This window comes from Barbatula barbatula (genome assembly GCF_947034865.1).
Source record: "Barbatula barbatula genome assembly, chromosome: 5".
Classification (NCBI taxonomy): Eukaryota; Metazoa; Chordata; class Actinopteri; order Cypriniformes; family Nemacheilidae; genus Barbatula; species Barbatula barbatula.
This window is the reverse complement of record NC_136769.1, coordinates 580300-605714: the sequence shown is the minus strand read 5'-3', so window position 1 is coordinate 605714 and position 25415 is coordinate 580300. Positions and strand designations below refer to the sequence as shown.

General features: G+C 42.8%; 2 protein-coding genes across 2 annotated transcripts; one reads left to right on the top strand and one right to left on the bottom strand.

Moving 5' to 3' along the window:
• Window positions 1-2296: 2296 nt before the first annotated feature.
• On the top strand, window positions 2297-3401 carry LOC306894858 (aerolysin-like protein; the record flags this gene model as incomplete). Its single annotated transcript, XM_079457697.1, has 2 exons — window positions 2297-2322; window positions 2441-3401. The coding sequence occupies 2 exons, from the start codon at window positions 2297-2299 to the stop codon at window positions 3399-3401; spliced, it is 987 nt and encodes a 328-aa protein (XP_079313823.1).
• A 17846-nt stretch (window positions 3402-21247) lies between these two features.
• Window positions 21248-23364, bottom strand: LOC306894579 (von Willebrand factor A domain-containing protein 7-like). The gene is made up of 6 exons (XM_079457236.1): window positions 23095-23364; window positions 22693-22968; window positions 22284-22377; window positions 22088-22216; window positions 21806-21998; window positions 21248-21665 (listed from the first exon to the last, which is right to left on the bottom strand). Exons 1-6 carry the CDS (start codon window positions 23263-23265, stop codon window positions 21536-21538), a joined length of 993 nt encoding a protein of 330 aa, XP_079313362.1. The 5' UTR covers window positions 23266-23364; the 3' UTR covers window positions 21248-21535.
• Between the last annotated feature and the right edge of the window lie 2051 nt (window positions 23365-25415).

Below are 25415 nucleotides of genomic sequence, written 5' to 3'. Positions count from 1 at the left end.
TGATTTATTTACATTTTTAGAACATAACAATTCTTTAAGGTAAATGAAAATTCTCAGTTTGCGTCAATAGTGTGTAATTTACGGAATTACAGTAATGAGGAAAAAAAGGTATAAACAAAAAGTACATACTGTAATTCAAACAAATGATTGAGTGGCTAATCCTGCCTCTCTCTAGCATCAGGCCACATGTTTTCATCAACATCACATCTAATGTTCTCTCTTGCAATGCACCTGGGGAAGAACCTTCTTGAGTGCCTTATCCATCCCTGGCAGTCCTCTGGATTCGTGGCCTCACATCCGGCACGCATGGCTTCCAAAAGAGACATTTGGTTATGTGGGTGGTGATCAAACACTTTCCACCTCCAGGCAGAGAAAAACTCCTCTATTGGGTTGAGGAAGGGTGAATATGCAGGCAGGTACAAAACCATAAATCTGCGATGTGCTGCAAACCAAGCTGTGACAGCTGCAGGTTGGTGAAAAGCAACATTATCGCATACTATGACAAAAACTTGGGGGTTTCTTACTGGCTCCCCCTGTTGTGCTGGCACTAGCTGAGCATAGAGCTGTTCTAGGAAAGCTATAAGCCTTTCTGTGTTGTATGAGCCAATGAGTGGTGTGTTGAGAAGCAAACCATCATTGGCCATTGCAGCACACATGGTGATATTTCCCCCCCTTTGGCCTGGAACCTCCACAGTGGCCCTTTGACCTATAACATTCCTTCCTCTGCGCCGTGTTTTGGCAAGGTTAAATCCAGCTTCATCGATAAATACAAATGAATGTGGTGTTTCCAGTGCTTCCACCTCCATTACTCTCTGAAAAACAGTAAGTGCACAGTTTTACTCTAGTAATGCTAGTGTTTTTTTACTATAACTATATTTTATAGCTGTGTATGTAACCTCAGATGTCTTACCTGGACATGTTGGTATCTTTGCTCTTTTACTCGTTCACTGTTTCTCTGGAATGGTACAGTGTATAACTGTTTCATTGTAACTTGGTGTTTCTGTAGGACTCGAGAAATAGTTGTTGTGCTGACAGAATTAACATTTTCAAAAATATCATTATCAGCCAGCACTCTATCTTGAATCTCCCGCAGTTTTATTGCATTGTTGACAAAAACAATGTCAACAATAGCATTTTCCTGCGCATCTGAGAATATTTTTCCTCTTCCTCTTGTTGGGGTCGGCCTTTGGGTCCTGTTGTAAAAATATATTTTACAGTCAAACTTACTGTCATATACATATAATTGCAATAGAAAATAAATTCCTGTAATGTTTTCATTTACTGTAAGGATGTGACTCTCACCTGTTTGTATGATGGAAAATCCGCATTACAGATGCCACTGTGGATCTTTGCAGATTGTGTTGCACCCTCAACCCTTCAGAAATATTATAGTGAGAAACCTTGAGAAACGTTTCTTCTGGATGTCCTCAATGGGAGAAAGTGTAGTCCCTGTGATGCGCTGCCTTGCGCTCAGCAACAGAACAGTTCCCGTACCAGACTGTGACACAGTTGGTCAGGATGCTCTCTATCGTGCAGCGATAGAAGTTCACCAGGATAGTTGAAGACAGTTGGTTCTTCTTCAGTGTCCTCAGCTCGCGCTCACAAGAACAGCACGCATACAGTAAAGTACGCCATAGAAGAAGTCATCTTAAAGGCACATCAACATTCATGTTATGAACACTGTTAAACACTAGGTGGCCGTTACAATTGTCAAAAAAATCTTCTTATACATGTTTTAATATGGATGAGATTGAGCTAAAATGTCATGATATTGGATAGGTGGGATCAATGGGGTCTGTAAAAATGTGTTTTTGTTTGGTTAAACAGTAATTCTGTGGTATAATTAGATCTATTTCAGGAATTAATTTACAGTTTACACATTTTAAATCTGAAAAATGCTCACTGCATTTGAAGAGAGTAACCTTGGAATATTTTCTGACATCAGAACAGAATAAATATATTTCCTTTTATATGCTGATATTGTTGCCATTAAAACTGCTTATAGAAGAAACTACTAACATAGAACAACAAATAAACATTCAGACTTTCATGGAAAATGTAAAAGTATTGTGTTGACAAACACGAACACAGGTTGTGCGATGTAACCACATGACACTTAGCAGTCTGTATGTGGGACATTCCAAACAAACAGGTTTTCTGATGGACACTTTAAAAAAACTCCCTTTTCCTCCTTCATAAGATAAACTAACCTGATGGATTCCAAGCAAACAGGTTTTCTGAATGTAGCTCTGCCTCATGAGCTCAGTATATGAACAGCTTCAGCACAAATCACCAGATGTGCAGCACACTGCAGTCTTTCAAGTGAGTGCACTCAATGGCTAGCCAAGAGCTTCTACTTTTTATTTACGTATTAACTTATTTTTATTTGAATGGTTTCTCAATTCTGATGTTCATGTCAATTTTGCGTTGCAATTTTCAGATCAAATACCTGGCAGAAATGGCAACAAATTTTGTACAAAATCGGTGGCAATGGAGGTGATAAGTTTTCTTTCACTGGTGAGAATAATGGTGCCAGTTTACAGAGGATGTGGGTTTGGGTGGGAGGGTCACAGGTGAAGGCGGTCCGGGCCTGGCTCACAGACGGAAGAGAGGAGACCTTTGGAGTTCCTGAAGGATCATACGAAGAGTACATGTTTCAGCCCGGCGAGCTCATCACCTCAATGTCACTGTGGGGAAACGGAGCGGGGACGCGTCTCGGAGCCATCAAATTCAGCACCAACAAATCTAGAAGTTTCTTTGTGAAAATGACAAGCTGGGGACTGAAAACAGAATATCCCATAAACGTCGGCTCTGGATTCTGTCTGGGCATCGTGGGAAGATGCGGGTGGGACATCGACTGCATGGGATTCTTATTTCTCAATAAAGTTGAGTCGGTAATTCTCACTAATGTCAGCTATCCCACTCTTGACTGGGTTGAACCAAACGTCACACTGGAAGTGATGCAGTCGAGCACTTACAAGAATGAAACCTCCGTCAGTCAAGAGCAAACCCTTGAAAGCTCAAAGAAAATAACCAAATCCTCCTCATGGGCTACAAGAGAAAGCACCACAAGCACATTCTCCATGGAGGTGAAGGCTGGGATTCCAGATATTGTAGAAGTTTCCACAGGATTCAGGCTTGAGATTGGGATAGAAAACACTTACAGTAAAGAATATACGGATGAAAGAACAGAAACACAAACATTTAAGATCGATGTTCCAGCGAGGAAGAAGGTGGATGTTCACATCACGATTGGCAGATGTAGTTTCGATCTCCCGTACACCGCCACAGTGAGGGTCTTGTGTGAGAATGGTTCAGTCTTCATATATGAAACCAAAGGCAAATACAAAGGTGTCAGTTACAGCAAAGTAAGAGTTGACAGCAAAGAAAGTGATCTTTAATATCAAGATGGAAATTCATTTCTGCATTAACTTGAAAGTTTGATTTGTTTATTTTTTTATTTTTTTTCTAGTTTAAATGTTAAAGGCTGCTTTATATTGATTTGAATACATAATAAATCACCTGTATAAACACAGAAATGCATTAAGGTCTGTAAGAAATGCATTTAGGTCACTAGGGGGCCCCACGATCGCATGAAATTTGCAGCTTTTTTGTGATATATTCACAAAACACATTCATTTTCTCAAGTAGGGCCGTGCCCGCCATTTCTTTTCCGTGGTGTGTGTCAAAATTTGTGAAATTACTGACTAAACGCAACATTGCAATAATAAGTGAGGTGGCGAACAGGGGGTGACAGGGGGACCCCCAAATCAAATTTTGCTTAGGGCCCCCTGAAGGCTTGGGCCAGCCCTGGACCTCTTTATGCATTAAGTTCAATTATATTTCACTTAACTGTACTGAGAATGTTTCAGTTACCAACATAAATAAACCTTAACATCAGTTGCTTTAGTTTCATTTTCTTGAGTGTTTTACTATCGTCATTCAGAGACACAACTGGATTCTGATCCAACATAACAAAATCCCTGAAACTATAAACTCAACAACAAGCAGGAGAAACGTGTCTCTATCAAAAATAAAGAACTGGAATATGCGACTTACATTCACCTAAAGGAACACCATACTAATACTGTGTTTGACCACCTTCCTCCTTCAGAACTGCCTTAATTCTATGTGGCATTGATTCAACAAGGTGCTAAAAGCATTCTTGAGAAATGTTGGCCCATATTGATAGGATAGCATCTTGCAGTTGATGGAGATTTGTGGGATGCACATCCAGGGCACGAAGCTCTCGTTCCACCACATCCCAAAGATGCTCTATTGGGTTGAGATCTGGTGATTGTGGGGGCCATTTTAGTTCAGTGAACTCATTGTCATGTTCAAGAAACCAATTTGAAATGATTCGAGCTTTGTGACATGGTGTATTATCCTGCTGGAAGTAGCCATCAGAGGATGGGTACATGATGGTCATAAAGGGATGGACATGGTCAGAAACAATGCTCAGGTAGACCGTGGCATTTAAACGATGCCCAATTGGCACTAAGGGGCCTAAAGTGTGCCAAGAAAACATCCCCCACACCATTACACCACCACCAGCCTGCAAAGTGGTAACAAGGCATGATGGATCCATGTTCCCATTCTGTTTACACCAAATTCTGACTCTACCATCTGAATGTCTCAACAGAAATCGAGACTCATCAGACCAGGCAACATTTTTCCAGTCTTCAACTGTCCAATCTTGGTGAGCTTGTGCAAATTGTAGCCTCTTTTTCCTGTTTGTAATGGAGATGAGTGGTACCCGGTGGGGTCATCTGCTGTTGTAGCCCATCCGCCTCAAGGTTGTGCGTGTTGTGGCTTCACAAATGCTTTGCTGCATACCTCGGTTATAACGAGTCAATATTTCGGTCAAAGTTGCTCTTCTGTCAGCTTGAATCAGTCGGCCCATTCTCCTCTGACCTCTAGCATCAACAAGGCATTTGCGCCCACAGGACTGCCGCAAGGGGATGTTTTTCCCTTTTCACACCATTCTTGGTAAACCCTAGAAATGGTTGTGCGTGAAAATCCCAGTAACTGAGCAGATCGTGAAATACTCAGACCGGCCCGTCTGGCACCAACAACCATGCCACACTCAAAATTGCTTAAATCACCTTTGTTTCCCATTCTGACATTCAGTTTGGAGTTCAGCAGATTGTCTTGACCAGGACCACACCCCTAAATGCATTGAAGCAACTGCCATGTGATTGGTTGAGTAGATAATTGCATTAATGAGAAATTGAACAGGTGTTCCTAATCATCCTTTAGGTGAGTGTGTAGTACTCCTGTAAGGGAGCACGTTTGTTAAACAACAGTCAGACGCGATGCTTCTCATTCAGGTTTTATACTGAGAATGAAGCGTCTCGCGAGAACTTCCTAGCAATGAGCTATGAGTAAATGTACGTACACAACACACACACAACCAATCAGATGCTTCCATCCCAAACATATAAACAGTTGATGTTTCACCTCATACTAATTTACTTAACGTATTAATTAATGCAAAACATAACATTCCAACTTCCTTACCAACATGAATATTTAATAATTATTTAAACTGATTACTTCATTAAACCTTATGTAAACACACACCGTTCATTTCAACATATTACAAGTGTACATTGCATAGGATTTATTACTTCAAGCTCATCAACACATTGTGTTTTCATGATCACATTTATGCTCTCAAAAAGACATTCCCACACCACACCTCTGAATGATGGCAGAAGGGAAGAATTGGGCTTTAACGTTAAGCAGCTCTCTTACACGCTTTCACTTAAATCCGGCTCCCCTGCCTCTCTCGTCGCTCTGTGTACCTGACCTGCAGTACACTACAGTGTACACTACACTATCATTAGAGCATGTTTCCCCTTTCCTTCTTTCACATAATGCTATGATCCTAGTCTGTCCTCCCATGTGATTGGCCGCATGGTGTGTTCATTTAAATAAAGCCCGCCCCTATCTGCGGCTAAAGATTTGGCTGTCCCTGACGGGAGTCGTCGGCTCTTCTCTCGGTTGCAGCACCATCGTGTGTGTTTATTGACAACAGAACAGCGTGTATTGAGAATGTGGGTACACAGTAATGGTTACCGGTTCGTATGGGGAGAATGAGGGGGACGGACCTGAATCATGTCCCACCAGTCCCCAGTGCCATTTGCGCTCCTGCCTGGACACCTTTAACTATCATTTACATTTTTCCTACTATGGAAGTCAATTGTGCTTCAGAACTTTTGGTTTCTAACATTATTCCAAAATATCTCTCTTTGTGTTCAACCGAACAAACATTGGTTTGCATACCGGTTTGGAACAACTAGTGAGTAATTCATGACAGAATTTTCAGTTTTGCGTGGAGTGTCCCTTTAAGCATTAAAGCAGTTTGTTCGTGGTGCGTGCGGCAGCAACGATGCACAAAACTAACAGGTTACCATTATCATGGTGAATGTTGCATGAAGTTTTAACATAAAAGTACTTCATACAAATTGATAAGGCGTTTTAATTTCAAAGACAAAGCATTTCCTCATAAGGTTAATAGATGCAGTTATTACAAGTTACAGTGCAGTAGATGAGTTAATGCAGTTATTAAAGTTACAGTGCAGTAGATGAGTTAGTGCAGGTATTACAGTTACAGTGCAGTAGATGAGTTAATACAGTTATTAAAGTTACAGTGCAGTAGATGAGTCAATGCAGTTATTGAAGTTACAGTGCAGTAGATGAGTTAATGCAGTTATAACAGTTACAGTGCAGTAGATGAGTTAATGCAGTTATTACAGTTACAGTGCAGTAGATGAGTTAATGCAGTTATTACAGTTACAGTGCAGTAGATGAGTTAATGCAGTTATTGAAGTTACAGTGCAGTAGATGAGTCAATGCAGTTATTGAAGTTACAGTGCAGTAGATGAGTTAATGCAGTTATTAAAGTTACAGCTCAGTAGATGAGTTAATGCAGTTATTAAAGTTACAGTGCAGTAGATGAGTTTATGCGGTTATTAAAGTTACAGCGCAGTAGATGAGTTAATGCAGTTATTACAGTTACAGTGCAGTAGATGAGTCAATGCAGTTATTGAAGTTACAGTGCAGTAGATGAGTTAATGCAGTTATTGAAGTTACAGTGCAGTAGATGAGTTAGTGCAGTTATTGAAGTTACAGTGCAGTAGATGAGTCAATGCAGTTATTGAAGTTACACTGCAGTAGATGAGTTTATGCGGTTATTAAAGTTACAGCTCAGTAGATGAGTTAATGCAGTTATTAAAGTTACAGTGCAGTAGATGAGTTTATGCGGTTATTAAAGTTACAGCGCAGTAGATGAGTTAATGCAGTTATTACAGTTACAGTGCAGTAGATGAGTCAATGCAGTTATTGAAGTTACAGTGCAGTAGATGAGTTAATGCAGTTATTGAAGTTACAGTGCAGTAGATGAGTTAGTGCAGTTATTGAAGTTACAGTGCAGTAGATGAGTCAATGCAGTTATTGAAGTTACAGTGCAGTAGATGAGTTTATGCGGTTATTAAAGTTACAGCTCAGTAGATGAGTTAATGCAGTTATTAAAGTTACAGTGCAGTAGATGAGTTTATGCGGTTATTAAAGTTACAGCGCAGTAGATGAGTTAATGCAGTTATTACAGTTACAGTGCAGTAGATGAGTCAATGCAGTTATTGAAGTTACAGTGCAGTAGATGAGTTAATGCAGTTATTGAAGTTACAGTGCAGTAGATGAGTTAGTGCAGTTATTGAAGTTACAGTGCAGTAGATGAGTTAATGCAGTTATAACAGTTACAGTGCAGTAGATGAGTTAATGCAGTTATTACAGTTACAGTGCAGTAGATGAGTTAATGCAGTTATTACAGTTACAGTGCAGTAGATGAGTTAATGCAGTTATTGAAGTTACAGTGCAGTAGATGAGTTAATGCAGTTATTGAAGTTACAGTGCAGTAGATGAGTTAGTGCAGTTATTGAAGTTACAGTGCAGTAGATAAGTTAGTGCAGTTATTCAAGTTATTTGCACTCTTTTTTTGGTGATTGCTAAATATAATAATATATAAATGTAAAATATAAAATAGCTAAATATAAAATGGCTGTCTCATTTCAAAATTGGTGTTTATTTTATGTGCATCGAGGTTGTCTCGTTTCAGGAGTGCAGGTAGGACACTCCGACTGCACCCTTGAAATGTCCTTTATTGCTGGAAGATCTATGTCTTTTTTTAAATTAGTGGCAGCAGCTGCACGTCCAATAAAATATGTGGTGTTTAAAAGTGAGAAGGTTCAAATTTGTATAGTTTTAGTACCTCACAAGACAGACATTTTAGGGTTTGAATTGATTAGTGATTTTTAAAAGCTTAAAAAATTACAGAATGAAATGGTAAATGTTTCTCTCCTGGTATTGTTCAGAGTAGAAACTGACTGACTACATGAAGGTAACATCGTTCCTGTAGTGACGCTGTCCTGTAGATTTCAATCCTCTTAACAAACAACCATATACATCATAGAGAGTTTGTGTGAGATAGAAACAAGCTCGCATTACAGCAGGGAGTGGTAACATAATAAATACCGCGAGTGCTCCGGCCCTTCTTGATCAACCAGTGTTACACCATGTCTCGTCACGACTCAAAAAAGACCATATGCCCCGTTATTTGGACCAAGATGGAGGCGCGTGAACATCGTGAGGCTCAGCGTCTCTCCAGTTTTAGCATTTATATAGTGTCAGGATCGCGGAAAGAGAACCCAAGTGCAGGCAGCGAAACAGGGTTTAAACAGGATTTTAATAAATAATAAACAGGAACAAAACAAAAACCCGCAAGGGGGTAAACCGGGTACACAATAAACTGAAGACTAACACTTGACAAGAACTACAACTACAAAAACACCTAGACTAACAAAACAAAACACTCACACTGACTTGACTTGACTAGACTATCAATGACAAAGACTCCATGGCATGGCAAAAAGCATGAAACATGTACAACGAACGAGCACAAGACAATAGACAAGAGGGTATTATATAGGGAGACTAACAAAGGGGATAACGATAGGCAGGTGTGGGTAATGCGACACAGGAGGAGAGCAATACTAGAAACGAGAGGGGCAGGGCCAAATGACGAGACAGGAGAGAACGCATATTATGTCCTGATTGACCATAATATGATCCTCTCCACATAAAACACGTGGGTCTGTCATGATTCTGCCCCTAGACCAGAAAATCAAGACAAGAGCAGGCAGAATCATGACAGGACCCCCCCCTTTAATGAACGCCCCCTGGCGTTCACCAAAGGAGCAGACTAACGAGACAAGACTGACTGGGAAACGGACAACATCCAACAAAACATGGTAAAAAACAACAAGGGCAGACAGGCAAGAATAATCAATGGGTTGGGGTGACATAATAAAAATAACAAACAGGGGAGGGGGGGTGGGGGAACACAAGAGTTCATTGGGGGAACACAAGAGTCCGGGGGGGTAAATCCGTAGGGATTGGAATAAGGGGGAACAGTTCTTGTCCCTGGCGCTCGGAAGCGCGGAGTCCCAGGGGACTTAGGGGACACCCTGGGGGGCGGCGCTCGAGAGCGCAAAGTCCCAGGGGCTGTAGGAGTCCCCGGCTGAGGAACATGGCTTGAGGCCGGCTGGAAGGCCGGCTGAGGAACATGGCTTGAGGCCGGCTGGAAGGCCGGCTGAGGAACACGGCTTGAGGCCGGCTGGAAGGCCGGCTGAGGAACACGGCTTGAGGCCGGCTGGAAGGCCGGCTGAGGAACACGGCTTGAGGCCGGCTGGAAGGCCGGCTGAGGAACAGGACTGGGCGCCTGCGGGACCACCGGACTCGGGACCACCGGACTCGGGACCACCGGACTCGGGACCACCGGACCCGGGACCACCGGACTCGACGGGACCACCGGGACCACCGGACTCGACGGGACCACCGGGACCACCGGACTCGACGGGACCACCGGGACCACCGGACTCGACGGGACCACCGGGACCACCGGACTCGACGGGACCACCGGGACCACCGGACTCGACGGGACCACCGGGACCACCGGACTTGACGGGACCACCGGGACCACCGGACTCCGAGCCGCCCTCCGTTGCCTCTTCTTCTTCTGCCGAGCCACCCGCCTGGTGGTCGGCTGCAGGAACGAAGTGAATGGGATGGGCGGCTCGGGATTGGAGGCCTCGGACGAGGACCCCCAGGATTCCCGTCTCCCCCGCTTGCCAGTGAGACTGGGCGGTTGTGGAGAGGCTGCCGAGGCTGGAGAGTGGTGCGTGGCAATGCCCACAACACCCATCTGCAGAGGACCACTCTCGGGTATCGCTACCAGCGGAGATGAGCAAAATGGGTTCGATGAGGTCGCGGACTCCGAACGCTCTGCGGCAGTTACCCACACGGCGTCGAAATCCAACGGCCTCATCGCCCTCATCTCGGAGCGAGAGAGTGGCTCTCTGAGACCGGCGTTGAAAAGCACCGCCAGCTCCCCCTCTCCGAACGCACCTTGTTCCGCGATGTCCAGGAACCTCCCCACATACTCATCCACAGTCTCATTCCCCTGGCGAAGACTGCAGAGGCGACGGGCCAAGCTGGACCGGTCAGTGTCCATGCTGCCGCTGGGTTCTGTAGTGGCTCGTTCGTTCTGTCAGGATCGCGGAAAGAGAACCCAAGTGCAGGCAGCGAAACAGGGTTTAAACAGGATTTTAATAAATAATAAACAGGAACAAAACAAAAACCCGCAAGGGGGTAAACCGGGTACACAATAAACTGAAGACTAACACTTGACAAGAACTACAACTACAAAAACACCTAGACTAACAAAACAAAACACTCACACTGACTTGACTTGACTTGACTAGACTATCAATGACAAAGACTCCATGGCATGGCAAAAAGCATGAAACATGTACAACGAACGAGCACAAGACAATAGACAAGAGGGTATTATATAGGGAGACTAACAAAGGGGATAACGATAGGCAGGTGTGGGTAATGCGACACAGGAGGAGAGCAATACTAGAAACGAGAGGGGCAGGGCCAAATGACGAGACAGGAGAGAACGCATATTATGTCCTGATTGACCATAATATGATCCTCTCCACATAAAACACGTGGGTCTGTCATGATTCTGCCCCTAGACCAGAAAATCAAGACAAGAGCAGGCAGAATCATGACATATAGTGTATTTCTTGCTCATCTCGGGTCTTTTCGTCCAGAACAGTTGTGCATTTACATCGTACACCCGGCAGGAGCTTTTGGATATCAGTTTACGTATGTCCGGAAGTTGTATCAGCAACATTCAACTCGTCCCTGAGATCGTCAGAACATCCGATGCTACGCACCCTACACGGCCGGGCGGAAGTGCTCGTCTGCGGCGTCGAGATCGTAAACAAAGACGGGGGAAGCGCGGAGGGCTAAGAGCTAGGCTAAAGCTAACACCACACCGGCTCTCTTTACCCAGCATTTTCCTTGCTAATGTTCGATCATTAGTGAACTAAATGGACGAGATTAGACTCCGCATCATCAACAGCAAAAGACTTTTGAACTGCAATGTCATAATCTTCACGGAAACATGGCTACACAGCGGTATACCGGACAACGCTATTGAGTTAGCGGGCTACAACACACACCGGGCGGATAGAACGGCAGAGGAATCCGGTAAGACAAGAGGAGGTGGATTGTGCATTTACATCAACAAAACTTGTTGCACAAACTCTGTCATTGTCGGGAGACACTGCTCGGCTAACCTTGAGTTTCTCATGGTTAAATGTAGACCGTTTTATCTGCCACGGGAATTCACTTCCACCATTATAACGGCAGCTTATATTCCACCGGATGCTGATGACAAGCTTGCTATGAAAGAACTTCATGCAGCCATCAGTAAACAACAGACTGCTCACCCGGAGGCTGCATTTATTGTTGCGGGAGATTTTAATCACTCAAACTTAAAGACAGTGCTCCCTAAATTTCATCAGCATGTTTCCTGCCACACAAGAGGAAACAAAACTTTGGATCATGTCTACACAAACATGGCTGAAGCTTACGCCGCGACCCCCCTCCCCCACCTGGGTCAATCTGATCACCTTTCTTTGTTCCTCACCCCCAAGTACATTAATCCCATTAATCGTGTGAAGCCATCAGTGAAGACCATCAAGGTGTGGCCTGCGGGGGCAGACTTTACACTCCAGGAAAGGTTTCTACACACATACTGGAGTCTGTTTGCTTCTCAGGCCACCAATGGCTCTCACACGGACATCAACAGTTACACCTCCTCTGTATTGGACTACATAAATTCCACCATTGATAGTGTCACAACCCAGAAGCAGATCACCACGTACCCTAATCAGAAGCCATGGATGAACAAGGAAGTGCGCCTCCTGTTGAAAGCACGTAACATTGCCTTCCGATCGGATGATGCACAGGCCTATAGTACTTCTAGGGCAAATCTGAAGAGGGGCATCAAAAAGGCCAAGCACTGCTATAAGCTGAAGCTAGAGGAGCATTTTTCCAATTCTGACCCTCGACGCATGTGGCAGGGCATCCAGGCCATCAGTGACTACAAACCCAAACACTCCTCCCCCATAGCCACAGATGTCGTCTTCCTGAACGAGCTTAATGACTTTTATGCTCGCTTTGAGAGAGACAACAAGGAAACAGCTACCAAGCTCACACCCTCTGCTGACCACCCAATCATCACACTTAACGCCACTGATGTTCACAATGCACTAAGTCGGATCAACGCGCGCAAGGCTGCTGGCCCAGATGGCATCCCTGGTCGCGTACTCCGGGCATGCTCAGAGCAGCTCGCTGGGGTCTTCACGGACATCTTCAACCTGTCCCTCGCCCAAGCAGTGGTTCCAGCATGTTTTAAATCCACCTCCATTGTGCCCATTCCAAAAAAATTTAACCCGACGTGCCTGAACGACTACCGCCCTGTAGCACTCACACCCATTGTCATGAAGTGCTTTGAGCGGCTGGTCCTGTCACACCTAAAGGACTCTCTACCACCCACACTGGACCCTTACCAATTTGCCTACCGCAACAATAGGAGCACAGATGATGCAGTGTCCATGGCGCTGCACTCCGTGCTCACACATCTGGACAATAAGGACACTTATGCACGTATGCTGTTTGTAGATTTCAGTTCTGCTTTCAATACCGTCATCCCTTCCAAGCTAATCATCAAACTTGGAAACCTAGGCATCAACAACCCTACCTGCAACTGGATTATGGACTTCCTGACGAACCGGCCTCAGCTTGTTAGGTTAGGCCCCATCTGCTCCACCACCACCACCCTCAACACTGGTGTACCACAGAGCTGCGTACTGAGCCCCTTTCTCTACTCCCTTTTCACACTCGACTGCAGGCCTGTGAACGGATCTAACTCCTTCATCAAGTTTGCAGACGATACAACAGTGATTGGTCTCATCAGCAACAACGACGAGACTGCATACAGGGAGGAGGTCCGGCACCTGGCCACATGGTGCACAGACAACAACCTGCTCCTTAACACCTCCAAGACAAAGGAGATCATCGTGGACTTCAGGAAGGTGAAAGGAGGCACACACGACCCCATCCACATTAATGGGATGGCTGTTGAACGTGTTTCCAGTTTTAAGTTCCTGGGGACTCACATTTCGGAGGACCTGTCCTGGACCACCAACACCTCATGCCTGGTCAAGAAGGCTCACCAGCGTCTCTTCTTTCTGAGGACACTGAAGAAGAACCAACTGTCTTCAACTATCCTGGTGAACTTCTATCGCTGCACGATAGAGAGCATCCTGACCAACTGTGTCACAGTCTGGTACGGGAACTGTTCTGTTGCTGAGCGCAAGGCACTGCAGCGGGTGGTGAAAACAGCCCAACGCATCACAGGGACTACACTTTCTCCCATTGAGGACATCCAGAAGAAACGCTGTCTGCGTCAAGCTCGCAGCATTCTCAAGGACTCCTCTCACCCCGCTCATAGACTGTTTACTCTCCTGCCTTCCGGTAGGCGCTTCCGGTGCCTCCGGACAAGAACCAGTAGACTAAAAAACAGCTTTTTTCCCAGAGCAGTTTCATTATTGAACTCTGCGCCCCACTGATTCCACTACCTCTCTTACCTTTAACTCCAATGCTACTATAACATTGTTTATTTCTTTTTTGTTTTTATTATCTGTTCATATCCACCTGTACATTAATGTTCATAGTATATAGTCATCTGTATATATTGTTCATAGTATATATCTACTGTCATATTTTCATAGAACATTCCTACTGCAAAATATTTTTATAGTCCATGCCCACTGTTTAATATTCTCTCATATTGTATTCTGTATTTATTCTAACTGTATATCCTGCTCTTGCTAACTGCACTTCTGGTTGGACCTAAACTACATTTCGTTACACTGTACTTGTATATGTGTAATGACAATAAAGTTGAATCTAATCTAATCTATAAACACCACATTTGTTGCCTCTAGTTGGAACATAATAACTGACTGTTAGGACTTATGTTTTTTTTTTTCCATGTTGCGTAATGCATTTGCAGATCACACAAAGAAACAACAACATCAAACTTGCGTTAGTCCGTTACAAAGTCTTTTACAATGAAAATATACTTACAGGCTGCGAATCTGAAGCGCCAGACAGTCCTTGGCGCTTTCACAGGCTTACTTGGTGGTATCCTGTAAGACTCGGGCTGATACCAGTTCCACACAGAGATTGTAGAATCTAGTTGTTGTTCCTTTGCAGACCGCAGTGATCTGTCAGGAACATAGATCTGCATTAGCGAGTGGAGATACGATGGTGCGGACCCGGTGTTGGTCTTGTAGGCCAAGAGCATCGCTTTGAACTTTATGCGGGCGGCAACAGGGAGCCAGTCTAACCTGATGAGGAGCGGAGTTACATGTGCTTTCTTCGGTTCATTGAAGACCACTCTTGCCGCCGCATTCTGGATCATCTAGAGAGGTTTGATTGTGCAAGCAGGAAGTCCAGCGATGCAAGCAGAGACCGTTGGATCGTCCGGTTGAAATGACAAATAGAGTTGTGTGTCGTCGGCATAGCAGTGATAGGAGAAGCCATGCTTCTGAATGACCGAGCCGAGGGATGTCATGTAAATGGAGAAGAGTAGCGATCCAAGCACTGAGCCCTGTGACACCCCCGTGTTGAGCTGTTGGGACGCGGAGACCTCATCGAATGACCTACCCGAGAGGTAGGACTCAAACCATTGCAACGCCATTCCAGAGACACCCATAGCACTGAGAGAAGCCAGGAGGATGTGATGATTGACAGTGTCAAAGGCAGCAGACAGATCCAGTAGGATGAGCACAGATGACATGGATGATGCTTTTGCCAGTCTCAGGGCTTCGATGACTGAGAGCAGTGCAGTCTCTGTGGAATGACCGCTCTTGAAACATGATTGCTGTCCAGGAGGTTGTTTCGCATGAGAAAGGAGGAGAGCTGGTTGAACACAACTCGCTCCAGGGCTTTGGCAATGAAGGGAAGAAGGGAAACAGGCCTGTAGTTTTCTAGCAGTGTAGGGTCAAGGGTGGGTTTCTTTGGAAGCGGTGTGATGCGGGCCTCTTTGAACGCTGTGGGAAATGTCCCAGTGGTGAGCGAAGAGTTGATGATGTGCATCAGAGCAGGCACAACCGTTGGAGAGATGGCCTGGAGGAGATGGGTGGGGAAGGGATCCAGTGGGCAGGTGGTAGGGTGGTAGGAACCTATGACCTTGGAGACATCAGCTTCAGACAGAGGAGAAAAGGCGGGGAGCACACACGTGTCAGGGATGTGGGCGGGTATGACAGGTGGTGGCGTAGAGAACTGGCTGCTGATGGCAGTAGTTTTCTTTACGAAGAACGATGCAAAATCAGCATCTGTTAACTCCGATGAAGGTGCGGGAGCAGGCGGACAGAGGAGAGCAGAGAAGGTTTTGAAGAGCGTTCGAGAGTCCGGAGAGTTGCAGATCCTCGAGTGGTAGTAATCTGTTTTTGCAGAGGTGAAGTCTTCAGAGAAAGTAGAGAGAAGAGATTGGTAGAGAGAGGGCAGCAGGGTTTTTGACTTGCGCCATTTTCTCTCAGCTGACCGGAGGCTGGCGCGATGCTCACGCAGTACATCCGATAACCAGGGAGCCGACGGGGATGCACGAGCTGGTCCAGATGCAAGAGGGCATAGGTTGTCCAAGCAGGATGAAAGCGTGGAACACAGAGTGTCTGTGGCATTGTCTGTATTCAAAAGAGAGAGCTCATCAGAGGGGGGGAGTGCAGAGAAGACAGCAGAGGAAAAACAGGAGGGAGGGAGGGACCGCAGGTTGTACTGGAAAGTGACCATCGGTAAGACATCTGCAATGTCCAGAGCAGTGAGGTCGAGGGTGACGAAGAAGTGATCAGACGTGTGCAGCGGGGTGACCTGAGAGTGATGAGTGGAGCAGTACCTTGTGAAGATCAGATCTAGATGGTTTCCAGACTTGTGGGTTGCTGATGTGGAAACCTGCTCGATGAGAAATGATGCGGTCAGGTTGATGAAGTCAGCAGCCTGTGGCTTTCCAATGTGGATGTTGAAGTCTCCTAGTACCACCAGGGGAGTACCATCCTCAGGGAAGGATGAAAGAAGCACATCCAGCTCCTCCAAGAAATGTCCAAGCTGACCTGGGGGATTATATACAACTACAAAATGACTTTTAACAGTGTGGGAGATATAACAGCATGAAACTCGAAGGAGCTGTTGTCACACATGGGTGTTAGCTGAATGAATTTCCAGTCTTTGGGGATAAGCTTAAGCAGTCACAACGTGACTTTAACAAATGACGATTGTTCTTTTATTTAGAACGTTATTTAGCAACTTATCCCATTCCATGTTTATATTTAGATAAATGAAGCGTCTTGTTAAATCTTAAATTGTTGTTCAGACTCGGCTCAGAGCACATAGATAATAGCAAAGTAATGCTGCTCGTTCAATCAGCAAGAGAGGAATAGCGTAAATACCAACATTAGCAATGAGGATTTCATCACAATCCGGTACGAGCGAGTAAGGTTCCTAGGCAAGGCAAAAACTTATTTTTGCAACTTGTTCACGGATTTAAAACAGCAATTTGCTGTGGAATTTGTGCTGATTGGGTCCAGGGTCTGGTTTTAGGTCATTTGAAGCCTGCGACGTCATCGCTGTCATTCTAAGTTTTTACTGTCCGATTACTTTTGAAATATTTGATAAATCTCAAATATAAAATGATATAGTTTTTATCAAGGATAAAGGACAACATCTGTTTGTAGCTATTAACAAGGTCACTGAAAACAGCTCCGAAATGCAGTTGACAACTAAACTAAAATGATTGGGTTTGGATAGCCAGAGGTGCAACAGATGGAGACGTAAAAGTCCAGGTGACGTGGACTGGGCCCTCTTGTGGCTTTGAGAGGACACTGCGGCAAAAATAACCAAATTGACATTAAATTTATTTACATACTGTTATAAAGCCTTCAGATTGTCATCAGTCTTTAATTATTGATGACTTAACATTTTCACAGGAAGGTGGAACTTTTCCTTCATTCATAGCAGCAGGACTGCAACATCTTGTTAATATCTTTTACTATATGTTTGTGTGGCAGCGTTGATTTGAGGTACACTAAAGATTTAGGAAAATTACCGACTACGCCACCTGGGACCTCTTTCCGGGGAAATGCACTGAATACAAAGAGCAAGGCTCAGAGGTTCATTATATCAGAGTCAGGTATCAGACATGGGTTAGGTATAAAACAATCGAAACTTTATTTTCTCATTAATAAAAATATATCAAATTTTATTTAGCACGACAACACAGATAAATCAAAGAAAAATGATCTATACACAAAACAATCCACAAACGCTCACTTCAGAATGGGGCATTCACACTCCTTGGCAGAAAGGATCAGCAATCATACGTGCACACTCACTGCACACTCACACCACACCTCAACGTGAGCACAGCATTCAGGCAAAAGCACCCACCACCACGATCGGGACAAGATGCTAATCGTCCGCAACTGGCTTCCCCAATTCTGAAGAGAGAAGTAAACAACACGAAATTCCAGTTATCACAAAAACATTAAACAGAACAACAGACAATTTAAGAGACACTTTTAAAAGAGTTCACCATATCACTTTGGCTCATCAACTAGAGGTGCCGCGTCCGGTCACCCCCACAATGCCAGGATGGACAGAAATGGGTAAAACGGCAAACAAAATTACAAAAGAAACAAAAGACTTGAGTCACACACACAAAATATGTAATGGATAATATACTTAGCACAACTCAAAGGAAAAATATATAAACCACACAACGAAAATCAACTCAAATGAAAATCAAATAATGTTTAAAGAAAACTGCAGAAAGGAATGGTGACCGCTAGGTGGCTGATCAGACTCCTATTGGTTACTCAAAATACATAATCGACACTCAAAGCTTTCCGCCAAAGGCCCGTAATTGTCGGTCCAGCTGATGGAGCGCGTTCAGCACCGTGAACGCAACAGATAGACGAGGGACCAAGCACAGTGCGTGTACGCGCAAACTGGAGGAGTTAATGACACTTATGTCTCCAGGTTCAATAGAGCAGACACAGCCAGAACAATCCCGTCCCACTTTAAACCTGAGGTTTAATCTCCGCAATCAGATGATCGCGGAACAGGCGCAAAACAATTCAGACAGCAAAAACGGAACATCCCACAGAGGCTTAGATGAACCCAGAGCCCAGTGTGACGTCCCTCGCAGGTTGGCCCGCACCTTAAATATAATGAAATATTAATTTGGCCAACCCAGCTACTAGCAATCCTATTTTAGTCAACTGTTAAAACATACATGTAGTGCGATTCACACGGCACCAAAACTGCTGTGTATTAAACAAGCATCAAATCGACCGCCTCCCACAAGGTTCCTCTGTCCAACCTTTAGCAAATAAAATCATGTAATCCCTGTGAGTCCACGAACAAACCATGCTAGCATAGTCACCGCCACAGCTCTTACCATAAAGACGTTCGGAAACACGGCGTCTCGCCCAAATGACGCAGAGAGACGCACACACATAGCGACACCCTTATATACGCAAGGGACGCAATTAACGAGAGGCTACTCGCTGCAGAGCTTTTTTGTTACTCCTCCTCGCTAGAGCTCCAGCGAGGAGGAGCTACAACCTCGAACTACACCACTGTGCAGCACGTGATTCGGCCCACATGGGAAGATGGCGGAGAGTCAGAGACAGTTCGAGGTAGTCGGAGTATGCAAAAAATGATCTTTAAAGACAAAAGTTGTTTGTAAATGCTTTCTTAGAGTAGACCTGTCTCGAGATAAATGTTAGCTGTTTTTGAGTCCCTGACTGTGCAATCGTGCATAGTTTAACGTTAGCGTCAAAAACCCAAGAACCTAACTAACGTTTCATGTCACGTAAATTTGTGGTTAGTGTAGCATTGTAAGTTTATTGTTAACGGTGTATATTATAATCGATCCATGCCTTAACATATGGACACCAAATATTTTTGATCAAATGTGCCTTACTCGTTGTCATATATGTTAGTATCTGTTTGTTTAACTTGCACTGATGCATCGGACAATACTTAAGAAAGGACGTGATGCCCTTCTCTCTATTGAGAAATGCAAAGTCTGCTGCAGAAGAGACCACTGTGCATACTGTAAATTGGTAAAGAACCATTTAAATAAGGTACAAAATCACGTATTAGAACATGTTCGAGCTGCAGTTCATCACGAAGGTATGTATGTGTGTGTGAATTATTGTAAGTTTTTCTTATACAGTTAAACGTGTGTGTGATTGTATTTATGAAAGTTATGAACCCTTTTGACTTCCACATGTTTTGGCCTTGGTTATTTCTCCCTAGAATTTGAAAGTAAAACAGAATTTCAGTTAACATTTTCTTTAGGAAACTCTGAAACTCAAATGTTCTCATACTTCTGCACACAAGGTTTAGATTACTTTATATAGTGATTACAAATATATTCAACCTATATGTGATTTCTGTTAATCCTGACATATTTCTGTCATAAAATGTAACACAGATTATGACACAATGCAATATGTGAAAAACAGACTTTCAAGGGCATTTATAAATTGTTTAATTAAATCACTACATGTCATTTGTAGATTGCTCAACAAATGATTAATATTCCCTAGATCCACTGTTACTCGTTATTTTTCTGATTTAAATATTATTCTTGTGTATTGCTCTTTCCCCTTCCCTCTTAACTCCTGTTGTACTAGACAATTTACAAATTGGCAAATTACTTGTATGTCATTTAGTTCTGATCGTTGTTACATTTATAAGCAAGTAAAACTATAGAGATGCTCTTTAGACCAGTGACACCTAATTTGATTGATCACCTAATAGTGTTTGATCAGGGCTTTAATTAGTGGTGAGCAGAGTGGACACAACTGATCACGCGCCCTGATTATTTTCTTTATTTTACAAAATAACAACGCTTTGATGTTATTGTGAGTGTACACATGTATGAGTAATCTTACTGAAATTACTTTGCCATAGTCATTCTAATAATGTCTTGCATATATGTGTATGCCTACAAGAAATCAAATATTTTAAGTTTCTCTTGCGTTGATAAGAAAAAGTTAGGAATGGCGTCTGAATGTGTGAAAATACTCCACATTCATTTGAAGAAATTGAAATTCCATGGTGTTATGGATGTGACATTTACAGTCGAATGTATTTATGATGCATTTTGTTTTATAATAAATGTTTATATTTCCCTAAAACCCTGTTAAGTCCAGACATCATATCCTCATGTTTTTAAGATGAGGGAAATATACTGCCAGGGCTTTTGGGCTTTAAAATCCGAATCCGTGCCTGGATGGGACAAAAATGTGTCACATTTTAGAAAGACAACATTGAAGAATTATGGCACCATTATGTAGGCTACTATGCAAAAAAGTGCTCACAAGTGTATTTTAAATGACAATATACTGACCTCTGAGCTATCTTTATGGTGAAAACCTTTAGTTTCTGTAATGGTTAGTTTGACATCAGTAATATTATAATACTGTATGGAATTGCAGCATCCGTTACAGCGGTTGTGAAGCATGCCGTGAACAGGAAAGCAAACCGAAGAAAGTGATGTTTTGTGGAACATGTCTGTCATTAACATGGATCATTCACACACATGCTCAGGATGTATTCAGTTGTGTAACTGCATTGTTATTTCTACAGTACGTCTGTTTGCAGAAATCTGAAGCACATTTATGACTTCTGGTGATGATGTGACAAGAACAGGAAAACTCTTCATTCTAATAAAGCACAATGAGTCCAGAACCTACTCCTGAATCTTTAATAAAGTCTGGACGGAGACGATCTTACAGAGGCTCATGGTGTGTTTGCAGAGATTTAATGAGCAGTTCAATAAGGGAAAAGACACATTCTGAATCATGAATCAAGTTTAAACAACATTGTATAAATCTGACAATTTAAAACAGTCAATAGCAAACACATTACTGTGCTTCATGGCATGGACAAACATTCATTCATCACAATAAATCATAAGAGAAAAGAGAAGGAGATTGAAATGACTATATAACAATGTCTGTATGTTTTGACAATGTAATTATTCATCAATTTTCTCTGTAACAGTAACATCTGGATTCTCACTTGCATCTGGATATCTGTCTTTAAAGGCAGAAAACAGAAGAGCTTTGAAACTTCCCTTCGGCTTTATCTCATGAAGCCCCACCAGTCTAAGACAAGATGAGAGAAAAAGAAAAGTGTATTAAACGTTCTCATTACAGAACAGAGAGATTCTGATAGGAAAGGACATCAGTCAGATATTTCACAATCTTATAATGAAAAATGAATAATGAAAAGCCCCTAGTGGCACCTGAGAAAGCTGTCGGGGTTGTTGATCTTGTCCCGAATGTTCTCCAGCAGTTTGACGCTGGCTTCAATAGCAACATTTGCAGCTTTCTCGTGTAGTGAACCGTGGCTGGAGTATATGGAATCTTTATTGATCCCGTCCCAGCTTTTGCCAAGGCCAGTTGTTTTGTCTTTATGACCTCCATGACTGCACTTTCCTGTAAAGAAATGACATTATTTTGGTATGTACAGTAGTTACTGTCTGTATAGGGTTTCTGGCTAATGTTTGCTCATAAATGATTGTCACCTGCTGGTTTTTTCCTGATGATGCTGAAGTATCCTGATGTCAGAAATTTGTTATCAAGAATGTCTTGTAGAATTTTCGCCCCACATTTACTGTCTTTACAGTTTTCCTCACATGTCTTCAGTTGTTCATCTGAAGGAGATATGAATAATGAACTTCTTCACGTGAGCGCACACACTCTTCTCTGAATGTGATGTACCTGCGATGTTGTGTAACTCTTCATCTGGATTGATGAGGGCGGTGTATGGGGAGGTGTTTCCCAGCTCGATCCAGTTACTGTGACTGTAGAAATCCTATCACACGCATGTGAGTTAAATATTCTCAACCTAGTAAAAACTTCATCTCTGTGGTTAAACTAATTTTTTTATATTAATCTCAAATGTAAGGGATGATGTACAGACAGCAGATTGTTATGGCAGAAATAATCCCTGACAGTGTGATCACCGTCAAGTGATTTGCTGTCTCTGGGTTACCGTGTGTTATTAGTTTGGATCTGGGAATAACCAACCTGCAAATGTCTCCACTGGCCAATCAGAATCAAGCGTTCCAACGAGCCGTGTATTCAATTAATATAACAGTGAAATCTGAATCAATTACTCTTCACTCACCTGTAAAGTGTGCAGAATGTTTCCGAGCGTCTTTCTTGCATCATCAAATCTCTGACTTTTCACATGATCTGTGACATTGGTTATTCCTTCAGTTATGACGCTTTTCCCCATCTTAAATTTCTCGTCGTCAAAGTGATATTTTGAATCAAAAAAATGGCTCAAGTCTGTTTTCACATTGTAGTAGCAGATAACTCTTATAGCTTTTTTAAAATGGTCATCTTGAGGTTTTTTTCTTCTGCAGGCTTTTGCCAGTGTCGTTGTGTTCAGTGGTTCTGGCTGCTCAGACAAAACAAATCTTATGATTATTGATTATTGTTCAGAGCATAGAAAACATTTACAACCATATTTATGGTTTGAAGTCATGAAATACTGTGATAAAGATGTTTCTGTTCATATACGTACCATTGTGAACCCTCCAGCAGTGTCCTGGCAGGTTCTTGCAGTAGCACGTAGAATGGCCGTTCTTGTGATCTCTTGATGATTCCAGGACCCGACCTTTCTTAAGATATCAAAGGTCTGAACGACAGTCAGAAGACACAACAGGAGAAATGTGCTCCTCGTTCTCAGACACATGATTATGAATTAAAATAATTGATAATATTACTGGTTATCTGTCAAATACAGAACAGATGCAGTGAGCTTTAGAGATGAAAGTGGCAGCTGGTGTTCCTGACAGAGTAAAGTGAAAGGTACAGGAATACTTATACAAGCTGTCATGTAAATCGAGTTCAAGCATTTGCTCATTGTTTAAAGATATGAGCGTTTGTGTAGTATCACATCCAATGATGTGGTGTCACGATTGTAGTTAACGCAATGACTGTAACGATTCTTCAAAGTTGTATAGTAGCACTTCTCATATAATTCACTCTTTAGAATGAAAAACCTCACTGTTTTCTCACTTTTCTCACAAAAAAGTGTGTGCACATAGATGTTTGAGATACCCTTGACCATTTTACATTTGATTCCAAGCCAGTATTTGAGTATTGCAGTGGAGAATAAAGAACAAAGTTGTAATTTGTGTGAATATCTAATAAAAATAAATGATGTAAAACAAACATTATAAAAATACATGTGCAGATATGCAACGAAATGTTGGCACGATTTCATCTTAATAATGGCCAAAAGACTCGAGGGCTGTTGATATAAATTGTGTTAATCCACCAGAAGAAACAATCACCAGATATTTGTTTGGTGGATTAATGTCATGATATGACATTGGTATCAGAGAATGTTGGTATCTGTTGGGTCGGGGTTTCACACCTGAACAAATATAGTATTTCTGTTATCAGAATGTGACCCATCCAGAGAGCAGTGAACACATGCACACTCGAAGCAGTGGTCAGCTATCACCGCAGGGGCCTGTAGGGGTCAAGTGACTTGCTCAAGGGAACATCAGTCGTTATCCGCCGGCCCTGAGGATCTAACCGGCAACCTCCTGGACACAAGTCTGACTCTCTAACCATTAGGCCACGACTGCACTTAACTTTACTAGATCATAGTCTTTATCTTTCAGCTGCTTTGCATAGTTTTTATTACCGTAGCATATAATCTAATATTTTACTACAATATGATGATCAGACACAAATGTGTGCAGTAGCTTTCTGTCCCACTATCGGACTGTTTAACTAAACTGTGGTCAGATGAAATCAAATGAAAATTCATCACCCACACTTTTGCATTAGACAAATATATATATATATGTAAATGCATTAAGTAACATAAAAAGAGACACGTCTTTGAGTATCTGGACCGCTCTATGAAAGCAAAATGAATTTGTGCTAATAAAGGCAACATTTATTATTTGTTCACTCCAAAGTTCTTTACTTATTACAAAGCCAATATCACAAAAGCATGAGAAATGAACAATTGAATGTATTTTGAATGTATTTTTAATAGGGCTGTGCATTTAACGCGTTAATAACTGATATTTCATACAGTCAACTGGTGACTAATATGATGCTGGCAACACCTTACTGTGTGATATATAACAATGAGCTCTAGGAAAAATATGCGATAAGTAATCTCAGATGAAAGTGGATGAAGTAGACACAGACCCGTCGCCAGACCTCAGTCTTAAGGGGGGCATATGAAATGCATGGGAGGGCACACTTATTATTAGCCTACAGTACGTATAATTATAATAATCGTATACTCTATTCGCGCACCACGTAATCATCACCTTAAACAGAACCAACAGCGATAGCCTATAGCCTACACCACATTACATAGAAGCAATTTTATGAATATCCATAAAACACTTGACTATACAACATATTAGATGTAACACCAGTAGCATCTCTCAAACGTTGCATTTTAAAGCAGTCAACAGAGAGATATGCATTGCCATGACACACACACACAGAGACTTTGAACCTACCTGTACTTTGAGTGGAGGCAGCGCTGTCCTCTCTCCAGTCCCTCCTGTCAGTACAGCGGGAGGCGGCGTTTCTCCGAGCAGAACCTCCTCATCAAAGTGTCCTTCCACTCGGACTTAAACTTGTGAGTGAGGTCCTTTTCAAAAGCAAGCTGAATCAGCTGGGCCTTGCGTTTGTGCAGCATACTGCGCCGATGCTCTGAGAAGACGCTTTTGAGCGTGGAAAATGAGTTTTCACACATTGCTGTTGCACAATTACGGCTGACATGTAGTATCTGTTGCGAGCCAGTTGCTCTGAATTTAAGAGAGTGGAAATCTCTTTTCCTATCTCTCTACGTTTTTCTGAATC